The following is a 12,573-nucleotide window of genomic DNA, read 5'->3' on the forward strand; positions in this document are numbered from 1 at the left end:
CTACAATTGTACAGGGCCTTGGTGAGACCACACCTGGAGTACCGTGCACAGTTATGGTCTCCTTATCTGAGGAAGGACATACATGCCTTAGAGGCGGTGCAACAAAGGTTCACTAGATTGATCCCTGTGATGAGAGGGCTGTCTTATGAGGAGAGATTGAGTAGATTGGGTCTATACTCTCTGAAGTTTAGAAGAAAGAGAGGTGATCTCATTGAAACATATAAGATTCTGAGGGGAATTGACTGGGTAGATGATGAGAGATTGTTTCCCCCTGGCTGGAGAGTCTAGAACTAGGGGGCATAGTCTCAGGATAAGAGGTCGGCCATTTAAGATGAGGAGGAATTTGTTCACTCAGATGGTTGTGAATCTTTGGAATTCTCTACTCCAAAGGGCTGTGGATGCGGAGTTGTTGAGTTTATTAAAGGCTGAGATAGATAGATGTTTGGACTCTCCGGGAATCGAGGGATATGGGGATCGGGCGGGAAAGTGGAGTTGAGGTCGAAGATTAGCCATGATTTTATTGAATGGCGATGCAGGCTCGAGGGGCCGTATGGCCTACTCCTGCTCCTAATTCTTATGTTCTTATGTTCAACCAAAAAGCTAAAATACATCAATGCATATTTCTTCCCGTTAAGAACAGGAGTCCGATAAAATGCCAAGCACCTTTCAACGTACCTGCTGCCTTTTCCACAAAAATGACCTTTGACTCTGCGAGAAAGTTGTGACCGTTTAAAATCATCATCTTTCCACCAATCACAGGATACCTGTCAATGCTTTGCTTTTCTATCAATGGCAACTCCTGTGCAGACCTTTGGGCTGAGAGCAAAGAAATAAATGAACAACAATATACATTGGACAAAGAATTTCCTGATGATCAACTGTATATTACAGTATTTCTTAATCAACATGCAGCAATGATGGTGCAATTGTTAATTCGCTTGTTTGGTCATTACAGCCATGAACTGCACAGAAAAATTGGGGAGAAAAATTAAAATTAAAATTCCAGCAGTATAAATCACACAAGATGCCGCAGTTAAAGTTTGCAATCTAATCACTGGGGTCAGTAAATGGATATAAAAGTGCTTTAGTTTCCCTCTCAGTTTATGATGTCATCCGCGCCCTTAATTTGGATAACTGCCTTGTAACCACTCTTAGATATCTATTCCTTTATTTTTAAAATCAGTGTGCAGGTAATTGTTAATGGAAAGAGCTTGTATATCAAAGGCACTTTCGATGGGCATTTACATATCTCACAGTCCCATATCACCTCTTCATACCAACACTCCAAATCGATTTGAATCAAATGGTTGAACACCTTCATTGCACAATTTAAATGATTCCTGACAAAATGCTCTCCACCAGCTGTCTGTTACTACAGTAAGAAACAGTCCAAATTCAAAAATAGAAGCACAAACATATTCAACATTTTATTCATTAATATTTCATCCACTCCAAGTTTTGGATCACGGAATGAATACTGGGGCTGAAATTCCGCAGGGGTTTCACTGGTCTCCCGTCATAATTCCAAAGGGAGATCAGAAAACCGTCAAGAGAATTTCAGCTCAGCTGTAATAATGCTAAAATACTTCAATTTATTTAGATCAACTTGGCCAACAATGGGTATAATTTGTTGTGTAAATGGAGTTGTCACACAATACACTACTTCACAAGATAGAGTCCAGCAGGATTGGTGGGCAGAATTTGGGTTGGCTAAGGAATTGGTTGCATTCGCATTGCCAGAAGGTTGTAATTAATAGCAGTGGTTTCTGCTTGGAGACTGGTTACAAGTGGAATCTCACAAGTGTTAGGACCGTTGCTCTTCACTATCTTTATTAATGATTGGAAGAAGGCATTGGGGGAACTGTCCACAACTTCCTGGATGGAACAAAGATATGTGCAAATGTTATGACTTTGGCTGAGAATGACTACAATCAGATCTAGATGCGATGGGGAAAAATGGGACTGTGCCTGGCAGCTGTTATTTAATATTCATAAATGTAGTGTTATGCACATGGGTAGGGTTAATGCCAAGCATGTGTATAGCAACTGTTGAGCGGGGAAAGGGCCTAGGTGTCATAGTCCATAAGCCCCTAAAGGTCAAGGGCAGTGCCGCAAGGTTACAGCAAAAGGAAATAGAGTAATAGGAAGTATTGCTAAGACGATAATTTTATCCTTTTAAACACCTCAATTAAATCATTGCTCAACCCTCTAAAATCAAGGCAATACAAATCAAGTTTATGCAGCCTGTCCTCATTAGGACTCTTTAAGCCTTGGTACCATTCTGTTGAATCTGCGCTGTACAACTCTCTTCCTAAGGTTCGGTGCCCAAAACTGAACACTGTATTCCAAATGGTGTCCGACCAAGATTCTGTACAACTGAAGCACCATTTCCTAACTTTTGTATTCCAGCCCCATTGAGATAAAGGTCAACATTCCATTAGCCTTTCGGATTATTTTTTGTACCTGCACACTAGCTTTTAGTGATTTGTATACATGGTTAGATCCCTTCATGGCTTTGCCTCTCCCTATCTCTAACCTCTTCCAGACCTACAACTTTCTCTCAGAGCTCTCTGCTCCTCCGCCTCCGGCCTATTGCGCATCCCCCCTCTTTCTTCGCCCCACCATTGCATCTTCAGCCATCTAGGCCCCATACACTAGATTTCTTTCCTACATTAAAGGCACTATATAAATGCAAGTTGCTGTTATCGTTAAATGCCCTTAGTTACCACGATTGGCTTAAGAGCTGGATCTTTTTACTTTAGAAATGCCTAGACTTTGGGAGATTTAACTGACATCATTTTTTAAAATAAAAAAGGGACTAAACTATGTCCACGTGGATAGAGTATTTGAATTGGATAGGTTAAAGAGAATCAGGGGATATGCGTGTATAAGTTACAGAAGCATAGAAAAAGGTTAGATAGGAACAGGAACATAGGAACATGAGTTGGCCATTCAGCCCCTTGAGCCTGTTCCCCCATTTAATTAGATCAAGTCTGATCTGTGTCTTAACTCCATCTACCCGCCTTGGTTCCATGGGCTAAAAATTCAGTTTGGGGCGCCAAGCTCGCCTGGGCGCCGGAATTACCGCTGCGCGCGGAGCCACTTGCGCCATCGGGATATTCAGTTTCTGCGCCCCAAATGGAAGCCGGCCGCTAAACGAGGCTTCCCGCGCCCCTCTTAGGGCGCTGAAACTGAATATCGGCGCGCAAAGTGCCGCAGTGCCACCCGCTGCGGCACGGCACGCAGCGGTACTGCAGGCCTTCCTCCCACTGTTAAGGGGGAGGTGGCTGCAACAGCGCGATCCCCGCTTGCGAGTGCCGGCAAATGAGCCCGGCACCAAGGAGAAGTGCCGTGCTCTCGGGAAACAGCCGGCAATGCCGTGGGGGGGGGGGGGTGTAGGGGGACAGAGGTGCGGGCAAGCGGCCGGCCGCACCTCCACCTTAACTCGCTCCACTACCGCCACAGGTTGGCCCCTGTGTACCGGTCGCTATTTGCGGCCGGCGCGGAAGAGGCGGGCGCGACCTAATATGGCGTTCGGGGCGGTAGCGGGGCGCTGCGCACACCGATGACGTCATCGGTGGCGGCGCAGCGCTACAGGCTAACGCCGCTATTAGCGCCCCACTAAATATCGCGGTGGTTGTGGCCAGTGGTGCTAAAGCCTCTGAGTGGCCTCTTTGGGCACAAACTGGTGGCGCAAGCAACTGAATTTCTAGGCCCATATCTCTTAATACTCTTACCCAACAAAAATCCATCAATCTCAGTTTTGAAATTTTCAATTGACCCCAGCCTCAACAGCTTTTTGGGGGAGAGAGTTCCAGATTTCCACTTTGTGTGAAGAAGTGCTTCCTGACATCACCCCTGAACAACCTAGCCCTAATTTTAAGGTTAAGCCCCCTTGTTTTGGACTCCCCCACCAGAGGAAATAGTTTCTTTCTATCTACCCTCTCAACTCCTTTAACTCCAAAACACCTCAATTTGATCACCCCTTAATCTTATATACTCAAGGGAATACAAGCCTAGTTTATGCAACTTGTCCACATAATTTAACCCTTTTAGCCCTGGTATCTTGCTGGTGAATCTGCATTGCACCCACTCCAAGGTCAATATATCCTTCCTGAGGTGTGCTGCCCCGAACTGAATGCAGTGCTCTAGATGGGGTCTGACCAGAGCTCTGCACAGCAGTAACATAACTGGCATTTATTTTTGCATAAGGCCACCGCGCTTTGGAACAAATTGTCAGCTTGTGCAACGAGTCCAGATTCACTGCAAGCATTCAAATATAGGAGCTGGGCAAGTTCCTGGCTGTGACTGATACCGCAGCATACAAAACGGTGGAGTATTGGGTGATGTGCCTTCTGGTTGCTGTGGTCTCCTGGAACTCGTTTTGATCACTTTTGGGGTCAGAGAAGAATTTCCCAGTTTTGTTTTCCATGAATTAGCCTAGGGTTTTTAAAAATCGGATTTTTTGTCATTCCAGGAGATTATGTGGCTTGCTGGTGGGTGACTCTACCAGAGACCACACACAAAGCATAACTAAAAGTGTTTGCATGGGATCACGATGCTCCAGTGCATTATAACTAGATGGGACCGGCCGATAGACCAGTTGGTCTTTTTCGGATTGTCATTTCCATGTGTTCGTATGTAGCCAGAAAAGGATCTCATCCCATCAGTCAGCGCTGGATTTGAATCCAAGTCCCAGAGGGGGAAGCCAGTGTCAAACCCACTGTGCCACCCAGTACCCTACTCTCAAATTGTCAAGAGATTAAAATTGCTGTGTGTTGTGTAAAATTGTGTGTGTGTTTTGTGTTGTGTAAAATAAAATTGTGTTGTGTGCTATATAAGGAGAGACAGAGAGGCACTGGTTGGAGGTGTGGTATACATGACTAGAGGTTTTGTCTGTATTGTACGGGGGCCTGCTATATGCAAGAATGAACCGAGGGTGTAGAATATCGCAGTGTCAATTGTACCTACTGCTGGAGCGTTGTGCTAAGACAGACCACTGAGAAACTATCCTGGCTAAAATTAGATTCAATGGATGGTATTACTCAATACCAGAGACCACACACAAAGCATAAGTGTCTGCATCCAGCCAATCTCAATATACACTTCTATACACTGTAGTCTTGCTAAATGTAAGGCAAATTAATGCCTAATTCAGTTAAAAGTGCAATGAACTCTACACCCAGCTCATAGTTAGGTGAAATGCTTCTTCGCGATAGCATTACTTTTGTGTTCAGCTGAACAAAGCTGTTGGCATGAGAAATTTTATGGAGTTTAGTTTCTCTGATGGTTCGTTGCTGGGTGTGGTGTTGAGCCACACACATCAGTTATGTTCCAAATTCTATCATGTACTGAATTCGATGGTCCCATCCACTCCAACTGTGGTGGTATCATTGACTTTAGTAGCTCCAGGGCTAGGAAGGGAAAGCTCAGCCTTGGTTTCCACTCCGGAATGGCACCTAGTAACTCTGCTGGGAGGTGTGTGTGTGTGTGGACAGGATCGCGCTCAGTTGTACTGACCGGCATGGGCAAATAATCCAGAAGCACTCATTGTCTAGGCTCGTATATGCAGAATAGACAATTTAGGGGGAGGTTCCAGAGGGCAACTGGGGAACTATATCCCAGTAACAGTCAATGCCTTCAGGAGAGGCAGAACATTGAAGGGGAAAGACATTTTTTTTTAAATAAACAAGAGAAGCTGTATGGCGTTTGTGTAAATGTTTGGAGACTGGTAACACTGATTTTGGTGCTTGTGTCACAGTCCTGTTCAGAGGTTTTGTTTATATTAGTAACTTTTGTAGACAGAAAATATAGACAACCAATTTCCTTTGTTAATGTAATCTCAGATGACGTGCAGCAATGCAATGCACCATAATGGCATTGTGCATACACAACTTCCGACAAGCTAATTGTCACCAGCCGATCTGGAGGAAGTGGTAAAGTTACAATTCTCACTGCAGGCAATGCTATTGGAACAGTGCGTAAAAACTTTTTTTTGTGCAAGTTTTCTAACCCCTTCTAAAGCCTTAATGTGCAAAATCCAAACATAGGCATCAAATGAAGTATCGAATTGAATTTTGTTTTGTTTGAACATGCCCATTCCCCACTTTGTACTCTGCAGAGTTCTGAATCTCAGGTGCACTATTATGGGATGCAACTGAGCGAGTGGCAAGCCGCTTATTGACAGAGGAGGGAGGCAAGTCAAAGAGGTAAATGCAGTGCTCCCATGCTCGGAATAGAAAGCCACACTCAAAGGGGGGGCAAGTAGGACATTCAATGCTGCAGTGTTGCAGCTCTCTCTCTCTGACCTGCACTCTGACCTGCACTCACTTGAGCACAGCTCGCCACTGGGAGCACTGACTTTACCCTAAAGTCACATCATCCTTCTAGTGCCCAGTTCAGTGCAGAATTGGTGCAATGATGACAAGTCAACTGAATGGCCTTTTGGTATAGCTGCTGAATGCCTTGAGGAGATCAATGGTAACCAGACAAAAAAAAGAGGGATTACGTATACACACATAAAAGCGAAATAATAAATTTAAACTTTTATAACCGTACTCCTGGAATTTCTGCAGGGGTTCTCCCAATCGCCTGCCGGAATTTCAGCGGAAGATTGACTGAAACCCCACAGCCCTTTACATTGTTTCCCTGGGGTTTCGACTGATCTTCCTCCTAAAGTTACGGTGGGCGATCGGAAGAACTCCCAGGGAGTTCCAGGTGCTGATGTTTCATTTGTCTAAACCACTAAATGAATTATACTTACAGCACTCAATAGGATTCGATGAAACCTGCAGAGAGACAGTTCTACCATTGGGTTGTGGAATATGTACACGAAACACCAGCCTCACTCTTGTATTCTTCCTTCCAATGTCAGTCTCGCCTTTCCTCAGCTCAATATCAGAATTCCTAAGTTTCAGTATCCCAGCACAATCGATACTGTTGGTGACAAAAAAAATTTTGCTCTTGTGATAGGACAGATCTTTATACTGTACCTAAACAGCTTTTCCAGCTACAATAAATGTGACAGAATCCGAATTGTTTGTCTCCTGATTGTAACATTCAAACAGTGATTCTAAAGAGTGTACATCTTTATTGATACAATGAACCCCTTTGTTCAATAATGATGAAACAAGTAACGGCAAATTGCTTTTGTCTCCCTTTAAAAGAGACATCTATGTTCCCTATTGTATTTGCAGAAAGCTATCTGCTATTTTTGATGGGAAGTTCTACATCTGGACACTATTTCTAATTTGGATTTACGCAGAAAATATTGCCGATTTGTTCAGGAAACATTCTACAAGGGATACAAGAAAGCTAACTCTTTAGATTTTCCGCAAGTCTATTGGTTTTGATACCTTCAGAGCTGGAAACAGATCTTGTGGAAAAGCTGGTTGTCTGAAGGGATCATGAATTTCTCCAATACAGAAGATTATGCTTGAGGTCAAAATGGAGAATGAATTTGCAACACAATAATAAAAACTGTGTCAATTTGACACAGATATTTGAACTAAAATCAGAAGCTATATTTAATAAAGGTAATTAACCAAATATGGCCATTTTCTTTGTATTTGTGTTACAATGATATTGTACTTTTAATGCTCATTATTATTATGCAAATTACAGACAGGGGCTTCCAGATAATAGGGGCAAAGGCCATCTTAGACGAGCCACTTTTAGAGCGTTGAGAGAGATGGTAAAACAAAAAATATGGAAACTGGTGGCAACATCGCATGATATATTACATATAGATCAGACAGGCTTTTGAAAAGGTTGAGTTAGATAAGCTGAAGCAAAAGGAAGTAGTAAAGGCACAATATTAGAAAAATCGCTAGACCGAAGCTTCATTCAGGAAATGCACAACTGAACTGTAACAAAATAGAACACAAAACAAGCAAAAGTTGCTTGAAGCGAGGTTTCATGATGCATTGTGGTAGATTGAGTGCCCCTATGAGACCCTAGCATATTGAAAATTGTACTACACTCAAGTTCCATGAAAATACAGTGTGGTACTTGCATCTGATCTTGGCGACTGTAACATTTTGTAGGCAGTCCTTTCACTTTGCTATTCGGTGTGTAAAACAATTATGCAACTCCCCTCCCTTTAACTAACGGAAACCAAAATGATAATGGCAAAATATTTACAATTCAATATCTTTCCAACAGATGTTCCATTCACCACTTTTGCCTAGTCTGAGTTGTAGCTTAACATCAGCTCGCTGATTCAGTAAAGTGTTGACTAGTACTGCAAGAACATTAGGTGCACTAGGACCGAAAAGAGGTCCAAAAAGAGAAATTATTTTATTGCAATGTTAAAGGAATTACAAAAGTTCAGATACATATTAAAATAATTAGGATGTTCCACATGTTAAATTAACAGTAAACCTGGGGAGAACTAATTTAATACTTGACAATTTTTAACAATTAGGCACCATCCTTTAAGAACTAAGAACATAAGAAATAGGAGCAGGATTAGGCCATTCGGCCCCTCGAGCCTGCTGCGCCATTCAATAAGATCATGGCTGATCTTCTACCTCATCTCCACTTTCCTGAACTACCCCATATCCCTTGATTCCCTTAATATTCAAAAATCTATCGATCTCAGTCTTGAATATACTCAATGACTGAGCCTCCACAGCCCTCTGGGGTAGAGAATTCCAAAGATTCACCACCCTCTGAGTGAAGAAATTTCTCCTCATCTCAGTCCTAAATGGCCGACCCCTTATTCTGAGACTGTGACCCCTGGTTCTAGACTCCCCAGCCAGGGGAAACACCTTCCCTACACCTACCCTGTCAAGCCCTGTAAGAATTTTGTATGTTTCAATTAGATCACCTCTCATTCTTCTAAAGTCTAGAGAATATAGGCCTAGTCTACTCAATCTGTCCTCATAGGACAATCCCCCCATCCCAGGAACCAGTCTGGTGAACCTTTGTTGCACCCCCTCAATGGCAAGTATATCCTTCCTTAGGTAAGGAGATCAAAACTGTACACAATACTCCAGGTGTGGTCTCACCAGGGCCCTATATAATTGCAGTGAGACATCTTTACTCTTATACTCAAATCCTCTTGTAATAAAGGCCAACATACCATTTGCTTTCCTAAGTACCTGCATGTTAACTTTCAGTGATTCATGTACAAGGTCACCCAGGTCCCTCTGAACACCAACATTTCTCAATCTCTCACCATTTAAAAAATACTCTGCTTTTCTATTTTTCCTACCAAAGTGGATAACTTCACATTTCTCCACATTATATTCCATTTGCCATGTTCTTGCCCACTCACTTAGCCTGTCTATATCCCCTTGAAGCCTCCTTGCATCCTCCTCACAACTTACATTCCCACCCAGCTTTGTATCATCAGCAAACTTGAATATATTACATTTGGTCCCCTCATCCAAATCATTGATGTAGATTGTGAATAGCTGAGGCCCAAGCACTGATCCTCGCGGTACCCCAAGTTACAGCCTGCCAACCCGAAAATGACCCGTTTATTCCTACTCTCTGTTTTCTGTCCGTTAACCAATCCTCAATCCATGCTAATATATTACCCCCAATCCCATGAGCCCTAATTTTGTTTAATAACCTCTTGTGTGGCACCTTATCGAATGCCTTCTGAAAATCTAAATACACCACATCCACTGGTTCCTCCTTATCTATTCTGCTCGTTACAACCTCAAAAAACTCTACAGATTTGTCAAACATGATTTCCCTTTCATAAATCCTATTATTATTTTCTAAGTGCCCTGTTGCCAGGTCCTTAATAATAGATTATAGCATTTTCCCTACTATTGATGTCAGGCTAACTGTAGTTCCCCGTTTTCTCTCTCCCTCTTTTCTTAAATAGTGGGGTTACATTTGCTACCTTCCAATCCGCAGGAACTGTTCCAGAATCTATGGAATTTTGGAAAATGACAACCAATGCATCCACTATCTCTATAGCCAACTCTTTCAAAATCCTAGGTTGTAGGCCATCAGGTCCAGGGGATTTATCGGCTTTAAGTCCCATTAATTTCTCCAGTACTACTTTTTTACTAATACTAATATCTTTCAGTTCCTCATTCTCGCTAGACCCTTGGTTGTCCACTAATTCCGGGAAGTTTTTGGCGTCTTCTTCAGTGAAGACAGACACAGTGGCCACGAATTTAATGGGGGAGGCAGGCTGGGGACGGGAGAGCTGGTTTCCGGGTAGCAGTCCCACTCCCAGCTGCATCTGCAGGCGTGATTTTCCCTTGATTGGCCTTGTTAAGCCCGCCCTGCAGGCTTCCCGGCCAATTAACAGGAAACGGGTCTGATGATGTCATTTAATGACGTGTCATCAGCCACTTTCCTTAAAGGGACTACGTCCACATGGAGTTTGACAGTTGATCTGTCAGTGTTTGACAACATCAAGGTGCTGCAAACACTGATAATCACTGTGCAAAGGTGAGCGCTTGCACACAGGCTCTCCAATGACTCCCTCCATATGCTTGTGGAGGGAGTCACAGCACGCAGGGAGGTTCTCTTCCCTTCCAAGAGCGGAAGAGACCTCCCCAGGACACCAACTTACCTTGCACCTCCACCCAATCCTCTCTGTCTACTTTATCACTTCCCCATCTCACTAGCTACCCCTCACACTCAGCCTCATACTACTGCAAGCATACCCGCTAACAGAACACAAGGGTAGGCACTTGAGAGGTTTATCCAATGTCCATGTGAAGTTTCTGATAATGTGTTGTCATACAGTGAAATCTCTTTTTCCAAAAGTGTCCCTTATTGTTCAGATCTGAGCGCACCTTGAGAAGTGTTTTACTGAGTTCCAGTGATTATTCAGTCATAACTTCATCCTCCACCCCCCCACCTGCTATAGTGATGAGTGTGCATGGACTGGCTTGGACATTAAAGGGATGCTTCACGGTGCTGGTGTGGGATGGTGTCAACCTGGCGCATCATGTGTAAATCTGAAGTAAATCTGGCCATGGTGATGTCATCGCTGGCCTCCCAGGCAGCAATATTGTCAGGGGCTGATGCCCTGTGTCCAGTGCAGCATCAGGTGATGGCGGAGAAGGTTAGTGATGTTGGTGTGCCTGGTGATGTTGGTGTTGGGCTGATCGTGGAAGGATTCGTAAGACCAAGGTCTGATTGTTTCAATGGCTCCGGTGTTGCTGCAATAGATGGCAGCTGCAGGTGAGATGACAGAAGCGATCTGTCAATGGTGAGAGAGGTTCTTCCAATGAGGTGGCCACTGGACATACAGTTGGATCTAAAAACTTGCAAGCTAAAGAAATCTCTATATGTATTAAAAATGCAGTAACCAACATTTTCTTCTCTCTGAAACTCACCATCTGCAACATGACACCCTTAACACCACTTCTGCAACTGTCAGCTTTTCACATCAGAGCAGACTCAAAACACGCCAGGTTGAGCTGGCGTGTTCCCCAAACAGCGGGTAACCAGTGGGGGAGAAGGTAAAATTAGGAGAAAGCCTCAAAATAGTCTTAAATTGGCTCTTAGCAAGCCATTTAAGTAGCTGAATTGTATCCCCCGCCACTTGGTGTCAGGTCAGTTCTCCGCTGACAGACCCGACACCTGGGAGACTCGCGTGGAGGCTGGTTGACAGCGGGTTTCCTACCCGCTGTCAATCGTTGCTATTTGGACAGCGGACCCACCTCCAAACCCGCCCTCTCAGGGTTATTAAATTCACGGCCAAAGTATTTTTCCTTATTCCTCATTATAATTTCTCCTGTCTCAGCCTGTAAGGGGCTCACATTTACTTTTTTTAATCTTTTCCTTTTTACATACCTGTAGAAGCTTTTACAGTCTATTTTTATGTCTCTTGCTAGTTTACTCTCATATTCTGTTTTCCCTTTCTTTATCAATTTCTTGGTCCTCCTTTGCTGAATTCTAAAATCCTCCCAATCCTCAGGTTTACTGTTCTTTTTGGCAACATTATAAGCCTCTTCCTTTGATCTAATACTATCTTTAACTTCTCTTGCTAGCCACGGTTGGACCACTTTTCCTATGGGGTTTTTGTGCCTTAAAGGAATGTATATTTGTTGTAAATTATGTATTAACTCTTTAAATGCTAGCCATTGTGTGACAACTGTCATACCTTTTAATGTAGTTTTCCAATCTACCTTAGCCAACTCTCCCCTCATGCTTATGTGGTTTGCTTTGTTTAGATTTAAGACCCTAGTTTCGCATTTAACTAAGTCACTTTCAAACTCAATATAAAATTCTATCATATTATGACCACTCTTCCCTAAAGGCCCTTTTACTACAAGGCTATTAATTAACCCTTTCTCATTGCACAATACCATTACTGCAAATTTCGTTTGCCCAGTCTATATGTAGATTAAAGTCCCCCATGACATAAGAAACTAAGGCCCAGAAATTCAGTTGCGTTTGCGCCCAATTAGGGGCGAAAGAGTGGGTTGCGCCAGAAGTTGCGTCGCGCCCGAAATTAGGTGGGCCCTAACATCGGCGTTAGCTGGTAGCGCTGCGCCGGCACCGATGACGTCATCGGTGTGCGCAGTGCCCCGGTACCGCCCGAAACCACGCCGATCCCCATCTTCAGTAGCGGCCGCCTCTTCCGTGGCG

General features: G+C 43.6%; 1 protein-coding gene across 2 annotated transcripts in view; it reads right to left on the reverse strand.

Moving 5' to 3' along the window:
- The window catches only part of nfatc1 (nuclear factor of activated T cells 1), a 327,855-nt gene that overhangs the window by 210,036 nt on the left and 105,246 nt on the right, over window positions 1-12,573 (reverse strand). For both annotated transcript variants that reach the window (XM_085993629.1, XM_085993628.1), the window contains exons 5-6: window positions 6,764-6,936; window positions 676-816 (exon numbers count right to left, since the gene is read on the reverse strand). In XM_085993629.1, the coding sequence (XP_085849755.1) occupies window positions 676-816; window positions 6,764-6,936 (314 nt within the window). The remainder of the gene's footprint in view (window positions 1-675; window positions 817-6,763; window positions 6,937-12,573) is intronic.

The sequence above is a fragment of the Somniosus microcephalus genome, chromosome 7 (assembly GCF_052327205.1).
Source record: "Somniosus microcephalus isolate GS21.2 chromosome 7, FLI_Smic_1.0, whole genome shotgun sequence".
Classification (NCBI taxonomy): Eukaryota; Metazoa; Chordata; class Chondrichthyes; order Squaliformes; family Somniosidae; genus Somniosus; species Somniosus microcephalus.